Source organism: Ursus maritimus, unplaced genomic scaffold, assembly GCF_017311325.1.
Source record: "Ursus maritimus isolate PB19 unplaced genomic scaffold, ASM1731132v1 scaffold_3, whole genome shotgun sequence".
Taxonomy (NCBI): Eukaryota; Metazoa; Chordata; class Mammalia; order Carnivora; family Ursidae; genus Ursus; species Ursus maritimus.
Genome location: NW_024425563.1, coordinates 83,884,502 through 83,908,138, shown reverse-complemented (window position 1 = coordinate 83,908,138; position 23,637 = coordinate 83,884,502). Strand labels below are relative to the sequence as shown.

The 23,637-nt window shown below is 35.9% G+C and overlaps 1 protein-coding gene across 2 annotated transcripts in view; it reads left to right on the top strand.

Moving 5' to 3' along the window:
- The window catches only part of RELN (reelin), a 475,458-nt gene that overhangs the window by 323,251 nt on the left and 128,570 nt on the right, over nt 1–23,637 (top strand). For both annotated transcript variants that reach the window (XM_040644349.1, XM_040644350.1), the window contains exons 20-21: nt 3,220–3,456; nt 22,893–23,085. In XM_040644349.1, the coding sequence (XP_040500283.1) occupies nt 3,220–3,456; nt 22,893–23,085 (430 nt within the window). The remainder of the gene's footprint in view (nt 1–3,219; nt 3,457–22,892; nt 23,086–23,637) is intronic.

Sequence of the window (23,637 nt, the reverse complement as noted above, 5' to 3'; positions counted from 1 at the left end):
ATTTCATAGACTCTCCATAATAAATATTAAAAGAAAATTAAATGAAAATCAAGGTGATAATAATAATGATGAAAACATGAAGAAAATATCACTGTCCGAAGTTAACTTGGCCTAAAACACGATTTTTTCTAACAAGGATGAACAGCTCCAAAACTCAATAATCAATCTTTATCATGAAATTTAATTAATCTTTGTTGATATGAAAAATAATTACACATTTAATGTGCTATTGCAAAGGTGCATTTAATCTTGCATGCCATTTGACAGCAACATTTTTCTTCTAAGCAGAATCAACATGGCTTTTCAGCGCTAGGTATGTGCATAGCTTGAAAGATTAAGATTGAATGGAGATTTTTTAAAAAAGAGAACATGGTGAAGCTATCAAGAACACTTTTATTTTCCACACATGTACCTCTGTCTGTGAAATTCTTCCTCCATCTCCCTCTTTCTTACAAATATTAATAAAAGGTAACATGGCAGAAGTAAGATTTGATCTATTCTAGATTCTAAATTATATTTTACATGATAAATAATACAAAACCATGTAAGTTCTTCATAGGAGAGTTAAATATATCTCGATGCCATTAGCCATTTGTTGTATTTTCTTCAGTATAAATTGCTACCTACAATTGCTGTCAATTCCATATTGTCCCTTTCGGCCTTGGCTGTTCGAAAATGAAGTATGATCCATAAATTAGATATGCTACTTAGCTAACCACTATTACTCCTGGCCGATTTCTAATAATTTGTTTGCCTAAGAGCCACTCAGTAAGTAATAGAACTCTGCTTGCTATTTATAACATGTAAAGCCTGTACATTTATCTAAGTGAATCTTTTAATTCAAACTGACTAGAATGTCAGGAACTAATTGGTATTTTTAATGTAAAACTTTATATTACTGCTGAAACTAAAATTATTTAGATTTTTCTTAATTATAGGGCTTGTTTCTTAATCTAAAATTATTATAATGAAGCCTATTTTTATTTTTGCTTTGATTATTGTATGTGATGACAGGAAATGTCTGAGCTTAGATCTGCCCCAAAAGGAAGATTGATAACAGAAAGTTGACCCAAGTCCCTGGGATCTAGGAATATTCAGATCAAATGGTTCCATAACTATTGTAACCAGCCACTGCAGTAAGCACGGAGTAGTGGAGGCAGACATTCCCACCCCACCCCAGACATGAAGTAAATGTCAAGAGCACAGGCTCTACAGCCATCCTGCCTAGATCTAGCACTGGGCCTTGTCACCTAAAAGCCGCTTAACATTAGGGAGAGTTTTTGACCTTCCTGTGCCTCAGTATTCGAATTTCTATTGGGGTATACGGACAATATGTACTTCATTTATGCACCAGGAATTTGTTGAGTTTTTGTTGTGTGCCAGATACTATTCTAGGTACTAAGACACAACAGTGAAAAACCAAAAAATGTCTCTGACTTTGCTGTAAGGATATTATCCCAATTTCACAGACAAAGATGCTGAGCAACATAGAAGTTAAGTACCTTCCCTGCAGCTGTGAACTTATTAACTACTAGTTAATATTAACTGCTAGTTAATAGAGCTTATCAACTACTAGTTAATAAGTCAGAGTGCGGACTTCACCCCAAGAGTCTGATTACAGACCCATAGTCTCAACGTCTCTGCTAAGGAAAATATTGGTCATTTCAATTACTGTTATCACACACATATATATATGCACTAAAATAAGGGAAATAAAGGAAAATAACCTTTGAAGTTGCCTGAGAAACTCAACTTTTCAGTCGTTATTTTTAAATTACATTTATTTTCATCAGAGAGAATAGTAACTGCTTTTAAAATTATTAATATAAAGGAAAATTATAATTTTCTAGTAACATGATGTCAAATTATTAAATTAATGCATAATGTTTTCATTATTGAGCCAGTTTAAATATAGTTCAATTATTTTATTTCTTTACATATTTTATGTTAATACAAGTAAATATGCTTATTTGATTTCTTAATAAATACTTAGAAATTAAAGTGAAAATCACTAAAGTAATTTAACTGAATTTTACTCTTCTAATAAATTCAGATTGGTAAAAAAAATTAACAGATTTTAAGTATTTAAAACCATAAGTATTTAAAAGTATTTAAAAACCATAAACATTATTGCTATGTCTTTTTAATTTAAGCAGCATTTTAAAATTTATATTTCTGTATTTGAATATTGATTTTTTATTATTTAAAAAGTATGTTTTCTCACGTTGCAAAAAAATTCTACCAGTTTTTTACTGGTAGTTTGTATAATTAATAGTGATGAAAATCATGTTATTCTATCCCACATTTCCATATACAAATTATTTAAAGAGAAAATAGATATTATTTTTAATAACTCTATATAAAATATTACATTTCCAAGATGTGATTTGACATTTTTTATGCAATAACTAAGAATAAATGAATATAAATAAGAAAATCAATCTAATTTCTAATTACATCCAGCCTTAGACATTGAAGTTTTTAAATAATTTGTTTTTAAGTTATCCAACTAGTCACCTGTCTTAGGGAGTTTTCCTTTGCTCATTGGGAAAAAGACTCAGTCCCTTTAGTGTGTGTTTACTGCGAATACCTCTCCTGGTGTTTAATTGTACATTGATGGAGACAAATGTTCCATTTGCCATTTGCTTCATATCTCACCTTAGTATGGATGTGAGCAGCATGGTACTGTGATTTATGGAGCTTTCAAGCAGATGTCATTGCAGTGGCAATTAATGTATGGTTCCTGCTGCTGTGTACAGTAATTGCTCCTGGAAATTAGATATTATTCTTAATTTTCTTCCCCATTTGTCACATACAGGTTTGTTGTCATAGCCACCATGACACAGCAAGTCACCTCATACACTGTGCTCATAGGAATTAGGAAGTGCCACAGTTCCAACCAGCCTCAAACTGTAATATGTGTAGCAAGATGCCCAAGATCCTTTTTCAGATGAAGACAAATCCTGCCACTTTGACAACTGTGTTTTATTGAGTTAGGTTTTCTGAAAGCAGATGAGTGAAAGCAGTCACGTTTTTGGATGTGTTTAGGAGACTTTGTTTGAATCAGACAAGAAATTGGAAATCTCAAAAGAATATTTATAATAGTAGGAGAACTATTTCTTTTAAATACTATACCACAGGAAAAAATATTCTGCCATAAATATTTGTATTTTAAGATATCAAAGTAATCTGAACTTATACTTTTATTTTTTTCTCCAGAATAATCTCTGTAGAGTTACCAGATGATGCAAGACAGTTCGGAATTCAGTTCAGATGGTGGCAACCATATCATTCTTCCCAGGGAGAAGACGTATGGGCCATTGATGAGATTATCATGACATCTGTCCTTTTCAACAGCATTAGCCTTGACTTTACCAATCTTGTGGAGGTCACTCAATCTCTGGGATTCTACCTTGGAAATGTTCAGCCATACTGTGGCCATGACTGGACACTTTGGTAAGAATTTAATCTCTGTTGTTGTTGTTCTAATTTGCATTGAGGATTGGAACACAAGAATGATCTTCTAGTCCATCCAGCACTTAGTCATTTGCTGACAAATATTTATTGAATAGGAACCATTTCAAAAGTCATTATTATGTCTGTAAGTAAGATACCTTGGGAAGGAGGACTGAAAACAAAATACTGATAGATTTAAATAAATATAAAATTTCACCATAGTTATTAATCTCAAATTTTTGTTTCCCACTGTTACATATAAAAACCTCTTCCAAAAGTGTTAATAACTAAAGTGACTAACACATTGTCCCTTCGTGGAGGCCCGCCATGATCATGGTGAAATGTGAAATCACTCTAAGGACTATTTTAATAAAATTTGTCATAACTAGTTCTGTTTTCATGCTGTCTTACATAAAGTCCAGGAAGTTTTTTCACCCCTAATTAATTAATTAGGATCTCCTTTTAAATCCATCTTATCAAGCAATATTGGAACTCTAACCCATATAGTTAACGTTGTTGGGGTTTCAAGATTGTGAAATATCCTAGTCAAGATACCTTTCCATTTTTTATTTATAGTCAAATACAAGCTTAATTATACAATAAACAGTAAATAAATACAATAAACAGTAAATAAAAATTTAACACCATGATTCAGACTTTAAGAACATCAGTAGGATGACATAATAGTGATTATAACTGGCATCAGGAGGTGGCTACTTCAGGTAGGGAGGAGGAGGAGGCTATATTCAGGGAGTTCAGATGGTGGATATGATGCATTCTACTGATTAGAATGTAGAAGAAAAAGGAAATTCCAGCCACATGAAGATCTGAAAGAAGAACATTCCAACCACAGGAAAATTTGCCACGCAAAAACTCCAGAAGGGCGACTAACCATGGCATATTCAAGGACCAGGAAGCCCAGGGAGGGAGGGAGCAAATGTCAGGAATAGAAGCCAAGAGTAGTGCAGAGGCCAGACCATGTAGGGCTCCTGGCCCAGTGACTCTAGATTAAAACTCAGGCCTGCATCATACCAAAACCCACAGCCTTCACCAGTGCACGTACTGCCCCTCTCTGGGTTCCTCTAGGGCCTTAAACATGATTGAGGAATAATTTTCTAAGAGAGTTTTACTTTCTATGGAGTCATCATCAGACCAATTTAATTTCTCCAGACGAATCTCACCAAAAGCTATTCACTGCAGTTGTCTCCAGAGAACATATCATAAATGACCCATCAGTGACCTTATCATAATTAGAGGTAAATTTTACACACCATTGCACAGAAAATTACCTTTGATGGGAATTGTGCATGGACATCACATCTCACACACAGCAGGCTAACATTCGAGCATCAAAATGACAGCTAATGGAATGGAAGTACAGCTGGTCACTTTTGCTGCAAGCACTGTTGAAATAGATAGAATGAAATTTCTATATGGGAAAGTGTGAAAGGCTATATTGTTTGTTTTTTATTTGATAGCCTCAGATGCTTGTTCTTATGGATGTTCTTTCTTAGTCCCCGAGCCTTCAAGGAAGACAAAGGGTTGAGGCGAAGTAAGAAGATACAGAGATGTAAACCAAAATGAGATTTCTTAGAATTACATGCTTCTGAAAATTTAAATTGACCTGAATTAGCAGTAATTCAAATCAGCCATATACCATAAACCATATCCTCCAAGATTTCTGTAGGTTTTTTTCCAGCACTTTTAATGCAACAAAGAGTCATATCATGAATGCAAGTCCTGTATCATGTTTATTTTCATAAATAGTTAACATCTGCTCAAATAAACTCCAAAGTTGCTGAGCATTTTAATTTAACACTTGGGTTGAATGCATGATAACAGCAGTTTAATTTCTGTGCTTTGATCAAAACCCTAAGAACAATATCCTTTCACACGAGTCTGATGAATATTCTTAACCCACCACTGCTTTAATTGGTGGAGATACATTTACTTTGTGAAAATACAATCACAGTAATTATAGAAAACTATAAGAAAATATAAATAATTGTACAATCCCCATAGGCACCTTAAGCAGCACCGTGGGAGTTTTATTAACAACCACATGTGAGCAATCAGATTTGACTTTCTGATCTTCTCTGAAACGAAAAGGAGTTGTCTTGGTTATGAAACAACAGAGTATACTCTGGCGGTGATAATGAGACTAGAGAAATACATTAACCACTTTAATAAGGACATGAAAAATTCTCGCTGCTCATTAAAATGAAACAACACGGAAGATCTCAAACTGTTCCCATTTTCTTAGCCAATGAGTCAGAATAAAGCCCTTTTTAATGACACTGTTTTCTCTCTGCTGCTGTTGAGGAATATATTGTTCAAGTTCAACAAGAGCTCACTTTGGCAATGTTTTTCAGAAGCACTTGTTACAATATTGAAATTCGAGTAATGGTATTACCAACTATTTATCCTAACCTCCTAGTCCAAGATGAGTTGTTATTTTTTTTTATGTAAAATCTTTGGAGCATATTATCTTATTAAGTAAACATTCTTTGAACATGTTCAAGTATGTAGCCTCTGCCCTTCAATGACCTTGTTCCTCTCAAGGGAAATTTTGAAATGTATACGTGTTCTCTACAAATGGCTGGTGTTAAATTAATTATTGTTGGCTTTTCCCAGCTGTGAGTTCATTTGGTTCTCGTTTTCTAACTCATGACTTTCCATGTGCATGGATTGTTGTTGCTGAGTGTTCTCCAGGGAGAACTTGGACAATTGCTTTTTCATTAGAGGAATTAGAGTCAATATGCTATAAATCACTTTACAATGTGTCATCATAGAGCACTTTTTTCCACAGAGTAATGAATTGTTGTTAATTATTTGTAGTACTTTCCTTTCTTCCATGCACAGTATCTGATATCAGAACCTCTATCTGCTTTATGTTCTAAAAATAGTCTTTAAAACTTCCTCCATATATTTTAAGATCACTAAGGGAATAATTTTAATTGAGGTTCATTAAAGATTATCTGACTAATGCTATTAGTGATAATACCAAGGGATATTGACATTCCTCTATCTTATCTAATAGACTAGCGAGGTGTATAGGTGGTAAGGACATTGCTGTCATATATATAAGATTTTGGTTTCGAAGTGTATATAACTGTGAGGGATGGTTGTTATTGCATATTAGAATTGACATTTGGTTTTAGTAGCAGATATAAGGAGTTTTCCAGACAAGCAAATGCTGAAGGAGTTCAGGGTGCCTGCCTGGCCCAGTCAGTAGAGCATGTGACTTTTGATCTCAGGGTCATGAGTTCAAGCCCCATGTTAAGTGTGGAGCGTACTTTAAAAAAAAAAAAAATGAAAAGAAAAAGCTGAAGGGGTTCAGCACTGTTAGGCAGGCCTTACAAGAAATGTTAAAGGGTGCTTTGAAAGCTGAAACAGAAGGGTACTAACTAGCAATAGAAAAACATTTGAAAGTATAAACCTCCCTGGCAAAGGTAGATATGTGTAACTTTTTTCTACCTCCAATGTTGTAATGATGGCAGCTAAATCACTATAAACTTAGTGTGAAGACTAAAAGAGGAAAGTAGGAAAAATAACTATAATCACAATAATTTGTTAATGGATACACAAGATAAAAAGATGTAAATTGTAACATCAAAACTATAAAATGTGGGTAGAGGGAGTAAAAATGTGGAGCTTTTTAGTATGCATTCAAACTTAAGTTATCAGCTTCAAATAGACTGTTACAAATATAAGATATTTTATATAAGCCTATGGTGCCAACAAAGCAAAAATCTATAGTAAATACACAAAAGAGAAAGAGAAAGGAATCTAAGCATACCACTACAGAAAATTACCAAATCACAAAGGAAAAGAGCAAGAGAAAAAATGAACAAATAAATTAAAAACAGCCAGAAAACAGTTAACGAACGGGAATAGTTAGTCCATACCTATCAATAATTACCTTCAATGTAAATGGACTAAATGCTCCAATCAAATGGCATTGAGTGGCTGGATGAATAAAAAAAAATAAGACCCAACTATATGCTGCCTACAAGAGACTCAGTTTAGCTTTAAGACTACATACAGGGGCGCCTGGGTGGCACAGCGGTTGGGCGTCTGCCTTCGGCTCAGGGCGTGATCCCGGCGTTACGGGATCGAGCCCCACGTCAGGCTCTTCTGCTATGAGCCTGCTTCTTCCTCTCCCGCTCCCCCTGCTTGTGTTCCCTCTCTCACTGGCTGTCTCTATCTCTGTCAAATAAAGAAATAAAATCTTTAAAAAAAAAAAAAAAGACTACATACAGACTGAAAGTGAAAGGATGGAAAAGATATTCCACACAGATGGAAACCAAAAGAAAGCAGGGTTAACTATGCTCATATCAGACAAAATACACTTTAGGGAAAAAAACTGTAATAAGAGACAAAGAAGGTCATTATATAATGATGAAGGGGTCAGTCCAACAAGTGAATATACAGTGGTAAATATGTATGTGCCCAACATAGGAGGACCTAAATATATAAGGCAAATATTAACAGACCTGAAGGAAAAAATAGACAACAATGTAGTAACAACAGAGGACTTCAGTAACCCACTTTCATCAATGGATAGAGCATCCAGACAGAATATCAATAAGAAAACACTGAACTTAAGGTCACGTTAGACAAGATGGACTTAACAGATATTTACAGGACATCCCATCCCGTGCAAAGAATACATGTTCTTATCAAGCACACACAAAATATTCTCCAGGATAGATCATATGCTAGGACACAAAACAGGTCTTAAAATTTTTAAGAAGACTGAAATCATATCAAGCAGCTTTTTCTACCACAATGATATGATATTAGAAAATCATTACAAGGAGAGAATTAGAAAATTCATAAATGTGGAGATTAATGGGTCAAGAAAATCAAAAGAAAAATCAAAGAATATCTTGAGACAAATGAAAATGGAATTAGAGCATACCAAAATGTATGGGATACATGAAAATGGAGATTAATGGGTCAAGAAAATCAAAAGAAAAATCAAAGAATATCTTGAGACAAATGAAAATGGAATTAGAGCATACCAAAATGTATGGGATGCAGCAAAAAGAAGTTTCATAACAATAAATGCCTACATTAAGAAACAAGAAAGATCTCAAGTAAATAACCTAACTTACACTTCAAAGAAGTAGATAAAAAAGAAAAACTAAGCCCAAAGTTGGCAGAATGAAGGAAATAACAAAGATCAGAGCAGAAATAAATGAAATAGAGATTAAAAAGTAGAAAAGTTAATCAATGAAAGTTAAGAGTGGGTTTGGTTTTTTTTTTTTTTAAGATTTTATTTATTTATTTGAGAGAGAGAGAGCAGGATCGAGGGGAGGGGCAGAAGAAGAGGGACAAGCAGACTCCCGGCTGAGCAGGGAACCCTGGGATCATGACCTGAGCTGAAGGCAGATGCTTAACCGACTGAGCCACCCAGGCGCCCCAAGGGTAACTTCTTTAAGAACTCCTGTGTCTTGGCATACCACAGATGTAAAGCTTTTTTAAACTGAACGCTAATAAAATCTTCAACGCATCAAAAAAAGTTAGGCTTTTTCAACATGAGGATTTCATTACATGGAACACCCACCCTGTAGCTGCCTCTCCCTTTTACACCTCTATTTTCCTGCATCCCCAGGGCTGACCGTGCCACCTGCGGCTGGTGTGAGAAACTAGGCTTCCCAGATCCTCCCATCACAGCACCAAATACCACATCACATTACCCTGTTTTCTCGTGCCTGTTGTCATTCACCACTCATTTCACTTTCGCATGTTGCTCTTTTGTTTTCTCTCCACTTTCAAGACAAACCTTAGGAAATTTCTCTTTCTAAAAACCAACCCTAACATGACAAGTAGTACTGATTTACTGGTATAAAGAAAAGAGAGTGCTTTAATTAAAAAAAACAAAATTACACATAATAAGGAATGAGTACCTTCTATTTTAACACCCATCAAAGTACCTAGGAAGGCTTTCAACATTTGTACATCTCGTTGGTCCCTAAATCTTTTAATTAAATCTGCTTTTCCTCAAGCACCACTAAAGATAAAAACTACAGCTTTTTTCCATCTTTTTTTTCCACTTTAATTTTTGCCAGTTTTATTGTGATATAATTGACATATACTATTGTGTTCGTTTTAGGTACACAACATAATGATTTGATATATGTATACATAGTGAAATGATTGCCACACTAAGTTTAGTCAACATCCAGTCACTTCACATAGCTATAAATATTTTTTTCTTGTGACGAGAACTAAGATCTATTCTCTTAGCAACTTTCAAATACACAATATAAGCATACCTCGTTTTATATGCTTTGCTTAATCATACTTTGCAGATACATGGGGTTTTTTATAAATTGAAGGTTTGTGGCAACCCTGTGTCAAGCAGAGTTCTATTGGCATTTGTTTGTTTGGTGTCTCTGTATCACATTGTGGTAACTTTCACAATATTTCAAACTTTATCATTATTAATATATTTTTGTAGTGATCTGTGATCAGTGATAATGATTCAGTGAAAGCTCAGATGATGGTTAGCATTTTTTAGCAATAAAATATTTTTAAATTAAGGTATGTACATTTTTTTAGACATAATGCTATTGCACACTTAGCATACTATAGTATAGTGTAAACATAACTTCTGTATGCACTTGGAAACCAAAAAATTCGTCTGACTCGCTTTTTTGGACATTTGTTTTATTGGGGTGGTCTGGAACTGAACCTGTAACATATCGGAGATATGCCTGTGCAGTCTAACTATGGTCTTCATGCTGTACATTACACCCCCATAACTTATCTTATAACTGAAAGTTTGTGCCTTTTGACCATCTTCACCCATTTCACCCACTCCCTAGCCCCCACCTCGAGCAACTACCAGTCTGTTCTTTGTTATCTATGAGTTTGGGTTTTTTTCAAGGTCAATCCAAGTTATTGTGAATGGTAGGATTTCCTTCTTTTTTATGGTTGAAAACATTCTATTGTACATATATATCACATTTTCTTTACCGGTTCATCCATGGATGGACACTTAGGTTGTTTCCGTGTCTTCGCTATTGTAAATAATGCTGCCATGAACATGAGAATATATATATCTTTTCAAGATAATGACCTCATTTTCTTCATATATATACTCAGGAGTGGAATTGCTGGATTATATGGTAGTTCTATTTTTAATTTTTTGAAGACCCTCCATACTGCTTTTCATAGTGGGTGCACCAATTTACATTCCCACCAACAGTGCACGAGGGTTCCCTTTCCTCCACATCCTCACCAATACTTGCTATTTTTTGTCTTTTTGGTAACAGCCATTCTAGCAGGTGTGAGGTAATATCTCACTGTAGTTTTCATTTGCATTAGTCATGTGCAGCTTTTCATACGTGTTGGCCATTTGCATGTATTCTTTGGAAAAGTATCTGCATACATCCTCTGCCTGTTTTTAATCAGATTATTTGTTTGTTTTTGCCATTGAATGGTATGTGTTCTTTATTCATTTTGGATATTAACTCCCTATTGGATATATGATTTGCAAATATTTTGCCGCATTTCATAGGTTGCCTTTCCATTTTCTTAATGATTTTCTTTGCTGTGAAGAAACCTTTTAGTTTAATGTAGTCCTACTTGTTGAATTTTGCTTTTGTTGCCTTTGATTGGTGTTAGATCCAAAAAAAAATCCCCAAGATCTATGTCAAGATGCTTACCATCTGTTTTTTTCTAAGAGTTTCATGGTTTCAGGCCTTATGTTCAAGGTTTTGATTCATATTTTGAGTTAACTTTTGTGTGCAGTGTGAGATAGTGGTGCAGTTTCATTCTTTTGCATTTGGCTGTCCAGTTTTCCAAATACCATTTACTGAAGAAACTGTCCTTTCCTCATTGTACATTCTTGGCTCTTTTGTTAAAAATGAATTGACCATATCTGTGTGGGTTTATTTCTAAGCTCTCTATTCTCTTCTTTGTTAGATCTATGTGTCTGTTTTCATGCTAATACCATATTGTTTTGATTACTATACCTTTGTAATGTAGTTTAAAACCAGGAAGTATAATGCCTCCAGCTTTGTTCTTCCTTCTCATGAGTGCTTTGGCTATATTGCTTAGATTGCTTTTGGGGTCTTTTGTGGTTCCATAAAAATTTTAGGATTGTTTGTTCTATTTCTGTGAAAAATGCCTCTGGAATTTCAATTAGGATTTCATTAAATCTGTAGATTGCTTTGAGTAGCAACTAAATGGGCATTTAAACATTAATTCTTCCAATCCATGAACATGAAGTATCTTTGTATTTATTTGTGTCTTTTTTTTTTAAGGTTTTATCTATTTGAGAGACAGATAGTGAGAGAGGGTACAAGCAGGGAGGAGAGGGAGAAGAGGTTCCCCACCGAGCAGGGAAACCCATGTGGGGCTCGATCCCAGGACCCTTGAGATCATGACCTGAGCAGAATGTAGACACTTAACCTACTGAGCCACCCAGGTGCCCCTTTGTTTGTGTCTTCTACAATTTCTTTCATCATTGTCTTATTGACTTCAATGTATAGGTCTTTCACCTGGTTGGTTAAATTTGTTCCTAGGTATTTTGCAATCATCAATGGGATTGTTTTCTTAACTTCTTTTTCTCACAGTTCATTTTTAGTGTATAAACATTTGATTTTTTTTTTATATTGATTTTGTATCCTGCATTGTTACTGAATTTGTTTATCAGTTCTTACAGTTTATTGGTGAAGGCTTTAAAGTTTTTTATACATATCATGTCATCTGCAAATAGAGACAATTTTACTTCTTCCTTACTGACTTAGAGCCTTTTATTTATTTTTCTTGCTTAATTGCTCTCACTAGGACTTCTAGTACTATGCTCAATAAAAGTGGGGTGGGCATCCTTCTCTGGTTACTGCTTTTAGAGGAAAAGTTTCAGCTTCTCACCATTAAGAATGGTAAATTAGCTGTGGGCTTTTCGTATGTGACCTTTATTATGTTGTGGTACATTCTGTTTATACCCAATTTGTTGAGAGCTTTTATCATAAATGCATATTGAATTTTGCCAAATGCTTTTTCTCTACCTCTTGAGAAGATCATATGATCTTTATCCTTAATTTTGTTTGTAGTATATCACACTGATTGATTTGCACATGTGGAAACAACCTTGCATCCCTGGAATAAATCCCACATAATCATGATGTATCATCCTTTTAATGTATTTTAGAATTCAGTTTGCTAATATTGTGTTGAGGATTTAGTTTTGGTAGGTTGTATGTTTCCAGGAATTTATTCATTTCTTCTGGGTTGTCTAATTTTTTGACGTATAATTGTTCATAGTTCTCTTAGAATCCTTTGTATTTCTGTGGTATCAGCTGTAACTTCTCTTTCATTTCTGATTTTATTTGTTTGAGTCTTGTGTGTGTGTGTGTGTGTGTGTGTGTGTGTGTGTGAGAGTCTAGCTAAATTTTGCCTATTTTTTTATTCCAATAGAATATTCTTTATTTTTTAATAATATTTTTTATTATATTATGTTAGTCACCATACAGTACATCCCTAGTTTTTGATGTAAAGTTCCATGATTCATTACTTGTGTATAACACCCAGTGCACCATGCAATACGTGCCCTCCTTACTACCCATCACCGGCCTATCCCAATCTCCCACCCCCCTCCCCTCTGAAGCCCTCAGTTTGTTTCCCAGAGTCCATATCATGCATTGTTATTGAATTTGTTTAAAGAATATTCTGTTGTTTATTCCAGTAGAATATTCTTTAAACAAATTCAATAACAATGCAGGATACAAAATCAATATAGAAAAAAAATCAAATGTTTATACACTAAAAATGAACTATGAGAAAAAGAAGTTAAGAAAACAATCCCATTGACGATTACATCAAAAAGAATACTCAGTTTTATCAATGCCACCAGCAGCTTCTCTTAGAAGACACAGCCAAGTACTTTTCCTTAGGATTTTTCCTTCATTCAACATCAACCCATATCTTATCTAGAAATTTTGTCAGTTTAAATAGTTGGTTAGTAAGCCTAGAGTATTCTTGGGAATATTTTTTACAGAGACTCTTAAAAAAGAGCTGTAAATCAATTTAAATTGTGCTGCTCAGGGAAGCCACTTGGGGTGAGGTGGCTCCCAAGAGCCACTTCAACGACCATTTCACGGTAAGTGATCGTACTTGGAAGCTTAGCAGATACATAAGGTAAATACATTGAGTGACAAACTGACAAGTCACTAACTGTTGTTTTCAACAACTATTTAAAGAGTACTTTCAGTACCCAGGCGTATCAGTGCCTCTCTAAAATTGGTAATATAATTGAGTATTCCCCCAAATAGGTTCACAAATGACTTTCTAAAATAGAGTCTACTTATTAGGCTTTTTAACATGAGGATTTTTGTTACATGAAATTTTTCATCCATTGATAGACTTATTTATACATTTGACTGTTTATTGATTGCACTGTTGGCACTATTTGTGCTAGAGGTGTTGCAGTTGGTATTGGAGATGAAGATAGAAAAGTCTTTTGTTTGCAGAGTTTACAATCTAAAGGGGAATAACACCATTAGCCATGTAAACAAATTCATAATAATATTTCAGAAAGTGGTCAGTGCTGTGAGGATAAATGAATGGAGTGTTAGATAGCATAAGTGGAGACCAAAATGATTTTAGGTAAGATCGTCAGGAAAGCATTAGAACAGAGACTAGGATAATGAGAGACAGTGTGTAAAAGTGTGCTAGGAAAGCATCGCAGGTAGAGAGAATAATAAGAGCAAAGGCCCTGAGGCAGGCAAGGAACTAGATTGTATTAGGACCTTGTATTTATTTATTTTTAGAGAAGGGGGAGGGGCAGAGGGAGAAGGAAAGAGAATCTTAAGCAGGCTGCACACTCCGCACAGAGCCTGACTTGGGGCTTGATCTCACAACCCTGAGATCATGCCCTGAGCCAAAATCAAGAGTCGGATGCTTAACCAACTGAGCCATCCAGGTGCCCCTAGGACCTTATAGAACAACATAAAGATTTTGGAATTTACTCTGAGTTTTATGGGAACCTAGTAGTTTGAGCAGAGGAGTGATGTGTTCGTTCTTATATTTTAAAAATTGCTATGGCTGCTCTTTGGAGAACAGATGATAGAGGGTAATAGAAGAAGCAGTAAAAAAAACTCAGCTCAGAGTCTAATGGTGTCATTTGCACGTGCTTATAATGATGCTAGGAACAGAATGATGCAGTGGAGAAGTGGACCACTTGAAGATATATATTGAAGGACAAAGCCTTAGGACCTGCCAAAGAAATGGATAAAATGGCTGTGTTCCAACACTCACGTCCAGTTGTCATCCAGACAGTTGACTTTTAAGTCATTTATTTCTCCAAAGTGAGATTTCCCTAAAAATCTCCATTTGGACTAAGTAGCTAAGTGAGATTTTGGAAGTAAGAGAACACATCACTAAACAAATTAATAAGAGAATTCTACATTTGATGATTTAGATTCATGGTATGTGTGGCTTGTTGAAACAGAAATTCAATAAGCTGAGACAATTACTTTCTATGGACGGTGGTTCAGGAGATCTCCAGGGTAGACAGAATGGCCTGACCCAGTTGGCCTCTCCTACCTCCCTGCCTTTCACTCAGTCCACCCCAAACATGTTGATCTCCCTTCTCTCTGCTCCAGCAAGTCAAGCTCTTTCCTCTTCTAGTACCTTTGCATTAGCTCTGCCTCTTCCTGGAAAGTTCTTTTATTAGTCATTTTGGGCACATGCCAGGGCCAGCAAGCTTTCCAGGAGTTGAGGAAATGAATATTTTCTCAAAAATATGATAAGAAAATTAAGAATTAATAAATTTAAATTAACTATCTACAAAACATAATATATGTTAACTCCATTCATTGCTAAATTTGAATATTCATAAAATTTCATGATACTGGAAATAATTTTTTGGTCAGATTCCTGAGTATGCTGAAAAATTACAACCAAATGTAAAATATAAGCATATAAGCATTACTAGTAGCCAAATAAAATTTAAAGGCAAAATTATGAAATCCATTTGAAGGTTTTTACAGTGAAAAGAAATCTTTAATGGACATGGCTGTATTTTAATGTGTTTGCCATGATGTATAATGGAGTTTCCAACATTAAAATTATCAAGGTCCTTTAAAAGTCTTAAAATGGCCCTGCTTGGCTTCTCATAGTTGGAAGGGTAAAAAAAGAATTTCAAAGATTCCTCATGTATTTTTCTCTCTTGCCACACCCTTGATGGCCACATCAACAAAATAAATAAGCTACTTAGAAATACACAAGAACTTAAAAAAGTTTTTTTTTTTTTAATTTGAGTATGGTTGACACACAGTGTTACATTAGTTTCAGGTGTACAAGATAGTGATTCAGCTTCTGTCTACATTATGCTGTGCTCACCACAAGTGTAGCTACCATCTGCCACCACACAATACTATGACAGTATCCTTGACTATATTCAGTATGATGTGCCTTTAATTCCTGTGACTTACTCATTTCATAACTGGAAGGCTGTTTTTCCCACTGCCCTAACTCAGTACCACCTTTTTTGAGGGCAACTTGGCAGTAAATGCTCATTTTTAAAATTTGCTTTGTCCAAGCAATTCTGCTTCTAGGAATTTATCCTAAGGAAATAATTGGACCAGTACACGAAGATATATAAGGATGCATATTATAGAAGCATTGTTTATAACAGTGAAAAATGGAGCAATCTCCAAAGAGTTCCATAATTGGAGATAGGCTTTATTCTCAACATTTTTTCAGTAGGGAGATATGTCAGTGAAATAGTTGTAAAAAGGAAAAAAAGAGAGAGAGAGAGAGGGGCACCTGGGTAGCTCAGTCGGTTAAGTGGCTGACTTGATTTCAGCTCAGGTCATGATCTGTGGATCAAGCCCCACCTCCACTCCCCGCTGAACATGGAACCTGCCTAAGATTCTCTCTCCCTTTCCCTCTCCCTTCCCAGGCCCCTCTCCTACCCCCTCTCATGTGTGCACACTCTCTCACTCTCTTTCAAAAAAAACCAAACAGGTTTATTATGATTTTATAAGAATTTTTTGGAAAGAAAAAAAAGTGAGTGTTTATGTGTCCATAAACATAATGAAGTCTGGAAGTATTTATACCAAAATGTTAGCAGGGATCATCTTTAGGTAGTAGAACTGTGGATTTTTACTTTAAAAAAAAAATACTTCTATATTGTCAGATTGGTTTTTCCAAAAAATTTAAAATTTATATAATCCACTAAAATAGTAGTTATTTCTGTTTTGAAGTATAATATTATAGAAATAACAAATAAGTTAAAATGCCACCTTTAATTCCACAATATCAACAAGACAGTCAACTCCAAATATTTCTTTGATGATTGCAAAAACAAAACAAAAAGGATGGTATTAGGCTTAGATTCATTTACATATCCTTTTACAGATGAATATAACTCCTGAGTGGTGTCAAACCAAAACCAGTTTTATGTTGCCCCTGTATTGTTGTGGAAATGAGCTTTGCAGAGCTTTTCTTTTCTGTGGGGTCCTTGAAAATCATGGAATATTGCTTAGGTTTCCAAGAAATGTAAATATTGGTGCATTATCTTGTCTTGTGGCATACTGGTAGTGAGACTTCAGGCGCATTGTCTAGCTTACTAAACTTTTTCTTCTTTTTGAGAGAGAGAGAGAGAGCATGCGAGTGCATGTTCGGGGAGCAGGGTAGGGCAAGTGGGGGTGGGACAAGGGAGAGAGAAAGAGAGAATCCCAGGCAGACTCCAGGATCAAACACAGGGCTGGATCGCAGGACCCTGAAATCAAGAGTCAGGTGCTTAACCAACTGAGCCACTCAGGCACCCCATTATCAAACCTTTCTTAAAGAGATGGGATCAGTTGTTGAAAATGGCTCAGTCCCTGGGTGAATGTGCCTTGAAGGAATTTTGCGGTGGGTGTTTTCCCGTTTATGTTGGTTATGTATATCCGCCTTCATATAAAAGAGCATTTTTATGGAGATGGGAAAGAGCTGCTGGGGAAATGCAGGAAGAGTGATTTCTTTAAGTGAGGATAACCTCAAAACCTTGTTTGTGTTCATTATGTAATTTCCCCTGTCAGTTCTTTACTTGAAGAGCTTATAGTTTAGATAAATGAAGAAAATCTAAACAAAAAAACAGTATTACCAATTTTATAGGGGCTATAATAAGAAATAATAAGGCACTACAGAGTGGTAAAGTCTTTACAGAAGATCAAACTTCTTTATACATAAGGAAGTATCTGGGCTGAGTCTTAGGATATGACTATTAGATGGTCAAAAAAGCAGTTTTCCTACAAATACTTTATTGTTAAACAATATAAAGTATTAGCAGTTTAATGGCCCAACTGAATAAATATCTGTAGAGTTAAACACAAACCGGTAAGGCTTTTAAACAAACAAGAAGTATTACATTTCCATCGACTTATCAAAGCTCTTTTTGGGAAAAATATAAGAAAAATTTGTTTATTTTATCATTGTATTAGGCAAATACACTTTTTATAATACACATAAAAGTAAAAAAAAAAATTACTACCTGGGATGATAAAATGGAATGTATATCCAGAATGTTCATTAAACTTCTAATTTCATTTTGAAAAACAAAAAACTAAAAACAAAAAACCTTGTCTGTGTTCACTAGAGCATGTAAGTAACTATGGTTTTGTGAAACTTGCTTTCTTCCCAGTTGAGAAGCCTCACTCATGTGCTCATTTTATTCAACGTTCTTTAAGTGCCTTTAATAGGCATGACATAGTGAAAAGGACATCCAAGTAGAAATCAGAAGGCCTGGTTTCTAGCTTTTTAGTGACTGTGTGATTCTGGGGCCAGCAACTCAGCCTCTGGTTTTTCATCTCCATAATCCAGTGTTAAGGATCCCTGATGGCCTCCCAAATGACCTTGACTCAAAGGTCAAAAAGATAATCTAGCTGTTGGAAAGCCACGATGTCCTGCCACAACAGCTGGTGCTTCTGTGAGGTGCACAGGTTCTGAGTGCTTCAGGGGATGGGGTGAATGAGATATGATCTCTCTCTGCAGAGAGGCTTCCAACCTAGTTGGGAAAACAGGTCCTTGGCAGTATGTGAGATTAACAAGGGAGGAGGAGGCAAAGGAGCTGTGCTATGGACTAAGTATAGAACTGTGGAGATCTGAGTTACATTACGGTGTCATCCATTTTACCAGAGGTAATCTTGTCCTAGCGGAAAGAATTGTCCCCATTTTCTTGTTAAATCTTGTAATTACATGCAGGAGCTTTTTTACCGTTCCTTTATTTTTGAGGCACTCTTGAAAATCAACATGAATGAAACTAAGCGTCCCGATTCCCAATGCATTCTGTCTCCAGAATTTCTCCCCAAAAGGCTGATGTGGACCATTCTTTTTCATTTCTCTGATTCTAACAGAGAAGTTCAGCTTCATTTTTGCCTTTATGAACCTATCTTGACTTAAGCAACAAAGAGGAGCAGTTTTATCAATTAAAGGATGGCAGTCTGTGAAATTCTCACCTCTACAGCTCCAGCTGAGTGAGAACATCAGTGTATTTAGGAGGGGAAAAGCTGACCTAATATTACTGGCTTTCAGCCAGTCTTGAATAATCCTAAACAACTGAGTGAACTTGTACTATGAATGGTCAAGATTTTAAGGCATAGATGTCTGTGCTTTTCTTGTGTTATTTTGCTTCCAATAAGGTATCAGGATAGGTGAGGTGAATACCACTGTGATAACCACTACACTATGGAAACAAGGCGGACGACATCAACAGACATTTTTCCAGAGTAGACATACAAGTGGCCAACAGACATATGAAAAAATGCTCAACATCCCTTGGCATCAGGGACATACAAATCAAAACCACAATGAGATACCACCTCACACCAGTCAGAATGGCTGGTCAGAAAACAACAGATGTTGGCGAGGATGCAGAGAAAGGGGAACCTTCCTACACTGTCAGTGGGAATGAAAGCTGGTGCAGCCGCTCTAGAAAACAGTGTGGAGTTTCCTCAAAAAGTTGAAAATAGAGCTACCCCATGACCCAGCCATTGCACTACTGGCTATTTGCCCCAAAGATACAAATGTAGTGATCCGAAGGGGCATCTGCACTCCAATGTTTATAGCAGCAATGTCCAAAATAACCAAACTGTGGAAAGAGCCAGATGTCCATTGACAGATGAATGGATAAAGAAGATGTGGTGTACACACACACACACACACACACACACACACACTCATACACACAATGGAATATTACACAGCCATCAAAAAATGAAATATTGCCTTTGCAATGACATGGATGGAACTGGAGGGTATTACGCTAAGCGAAATAAGTCAGTCATAGAAAGACAATTATCATATGGTTTCACTCCTATGTGGAATATAAGAAACTGCACAGAGGATCGTAGGGGAAGGAAGGGAAAACTGAATGGGAAGTCATCAGAGAGGAGACAAAACATGAGAGACTCTTAACTATAGTAAACAAACTGAGTGTTGATGGAGGGGAGGTGGGTGGGGGAATGTGGTAGCTGGCAATGGGCATTAAAGAGGGCATATGATGGGATGAGCACTGGGTGTTACATGCAACTGATGAATTATTGAACTCTACATCTGAAACTAATGATGTTCTCTATGTTGGCTAATTGAATTTAAATTTAAAAAAAAGATAGGATAAAAAAAAATAAATAAAAATAAAAATAAATAAATAAATAAATAAATAAATAAATAAAAGATAGGATAGGTATCATATGATACCATGAGGTATGGCAGGCATTTTGGTTAGAAAGCAAATAGATTTCTAATCTCTAGCTTACAACAAAAACAAGAAAAGACACAACTACTGGTGGAACAGATATTTGTGCTAAGTAAGAATTTTATTGTCACCGATTAACAGACCTCATTTAGACTCTTGTCCTTTTTTTAAAGATTTTATTTTTAGTAATCTCTACACCCAGTGCAGGGCTCAAACTCACAACCCCCCGAGATCAAGAGTCACATGCTCTATCGACTGAGTCAGCCAGGCACCTGAGACACTTGTCCTTTTATATCATTTTTATGTTTTTTCTTTCTTGGTGTCTTGGCACCTTTAAAAGCTGTTATTGTGAGGGTAGCTCACAGAGCACATCCTTCTCAGGTCTGAATACTCACTGTCTTCAACCAGGTTCATGTTCGATTGTAACCATGCAAGAGTTAGGTGCAAGCAGTATTTACAAAACATAACATTTCTCCTTGCTTCTCTTAGAATTACAAGGACACTAAACCATCTCTGAAGGGAGTAATTTACAAGGAGCTGATTGTGAAAATAATCTTAAATTATTTCAGAAATGCAGGGGTGAGGAAATACTGTGCAGGATCTGAGTGAGAAAGTTCTAGTGGCTCTCCATGGACTGCAGACTGTGCTGCCCCACACTGTGTGGTTTTTCCCATTTGCCTAGGATAGATAGTATAACTTTAAAGTAAACAATTCAAATGGCTAATTAGTTGGCTCCCTCTGTTTACCTTCCTCACAAAGGGCACTAGAAAGAGCAAGTTAAAAGCAACATTTATTTCTCATGGAGAGAAGCAGTCAGGACTTTTTTTTGCTTACTTAAAAGACTCTGGAATTTATATGGACTAGTGTGTGCTTGTAGAGCTTACTAGTGTTTTTTCTTCTATGTTGATTCTTTTGTTTTGTAACATTGCTAGAAATTGCATTCTGCAGCTTTGTGTTTGCGAGCATACATCCCATACGCTCTGTCACCCAGAGGCAATCATGGGTTTATTATCTCTAACACCAAAGTATCATTACACAGTAACAGAAAGTTAATGATTTTTAAATTAACTGTATATGAAAGTAATTCAAAACTGCAGTGTTTTCTTCTCCATATTATAGCAATAGAAAGACAGAGAGATAGTGTACTGGTTAAGAGGTTTTAGAGTTGGGCGAGCTGAGTTCATACCGTCTCTACCATTTACTATCCCCATTTGCCCATCTGTTAACTAGAGATATTACTCCTACATCACAGAGTTATTGTAAGGATGGAATTAAGGATGATAATGTGGGTATTGTGCTTAGCACCGTCTGAGGAGATGGCCTAGCCTCAACAACAGTGGGCATCCTTATTATTAATGATAAACAAGTTGTACTCACTGGATGTGTAACACGAGCAGTGATAAATATGAGACATCCCTTCCTTTTACTGACCATTCAGCTAAAGCAGAATTTGGGTCTCTTAACCATTTTATTCTTCTATGCATTGTCAAAGTGTAAAAACTTAATTTGAAATTGGTAAAGAGTAATTAGTCATTGTTAGGAAAAAGCTTGTTGCATTTTGTAACCTTGAGCCCAAACCCATGATGATCCTCTATATGGACAATGTCCCATCTTTGAATGTCATCTTAACGTCTGCAAGAAGCAAGACAGAGGAGTTGCTCCTTATTTTGCTGATTCAGCAAAGGACAAATAAGAAAAAATATTAAATGCCCTAAAGATATCACAGATTTTTGCACCATTCCCTTTATATCAGCTCAGCCCCCTGATGAGTAGGAGCTGCTGCTGCTGCGTGGTATTGGCCCTGCTTCACAAGACCAGCACCAAGCATTGTGGCAGACAAACCCCAGTGGGGTTAACCCTGGGAATGTTTACGTTGACCCATATTAACCATAGTGAAAACGTGTCCATATTTTAATCTCCTCTGATGGATGATAAATTCCTTGAGCAGCTTGCCCTAAAAAAGTGATTGTGCCTGTCTTCAAACAGTTTACAATTACAGGGTACCTAACTGGGACCCAGTAAAATTTTGCTGGCTTGAGGCACAGTGATTAAAACTACATCGTGATGTTTCCAGTATTTAATGCCTCAACACTGAAGACCATTTAGAAAATAAGGGAAAAAAAAAAAAAGCTGTAAACTGTCTAGTTTCCCACCACCAAACAGAGCCACTCCAAGCATTCTGGTGACTTTCCTTTATGCATCATTTTGTGGATTTTTAAAAATTTATTTTCTCATAAGCATGTTAATGTGATTACATTCCCTTCATAAATATTTGAAATATGGGTGATCTGTCAAGTGGCTATCCCAATTTACTCAAGTATTCCATTTCCCCTGTAGTTTGACATTGAAATGGTTACCAATTACTCTTCTAAGTAGACCTGCAATATTCATCGTATTTTATAAAACTGTCCTTGAATTTAGGATTCTTTCCTTTGGATAGATTCTAAGAAGTGAGATTAATGAGTCAAATGGTTTACACTCATGAACAATATATGAGTGAGTACCTGTTTTCAAATATATTTGACAACTCTGGATATTAACTTTAAAAAAATTGCTTCTTTATAGGCAGATTGTTTTAAATTGCATTTACTAGAGTGACTGAAATCCATTCTCGAGCTTGGCAAGATTTAAACAAGTAAAATGAAATTATTTTGGTGTATGGTATGAAATGAAGAGCCCGATTTTCCCTTCATACATCGCTGTTTCTAACCTTCTGATTCCCACCTCTGTCTTTCAGTTTCACGGGAGATTCTAAACTTGCGTCGAGTATGCGCTATGTGGAAACACAATCAATGCAGATAGGAGCATCCTATATGATTCAGTTCAGTTTGGTGATGGGCTGTGGCCAGAAATACACTCCGCACATGGACAACCAGGTGAAGCTGGAGTACTCAACCAATCACGGCCTCACCTGGCACCTGGTCCAAGAGGTAGGTCTATTTTCTCTAATGCTTGTGATAGGTAAGCTCCTTCTTTTTATGTAGGAAGCAGAGTTACAATTCCAAAAGTTTAGGTTTGGTTGAAAAGGAACAATGTTATTTGTGACTTAGCATTGACGTCAAGTCAGCAATAAGGATTCCACATTCTGCACTGTCAGATACTAAATTGTAATTGAAAATTAAAAAGAAATGGGAATAACTTCAGGACTGAATACTCTAGGATGGTGCCTGGAATATTATTTTCTCTAACCCTCTTCCTCCATGAATTTTCTCTAACCCTTCCTTCCTCCTTCCTCTCTTTTTTCTCTCCCTATAGCCTGTCTTCATCTGTTCCTTTCTAAGTCTCTTTACCTGTAGGTAGACCGTATTAAGAATCTGGCATCTCTTGCCTTTAAAAAAAAAAAGAGAGAGAAAGAAGGAAGGAAGGAAGGAAGGAAGGAAGGAAGGAAAGAAAGAAAGAAAGAAGAAAGAAAGAAAGGCATAGATCCAGATTCTTAGGATCAAATGTACTTCTTTATGTATATACACAGTGATCTGACTTTA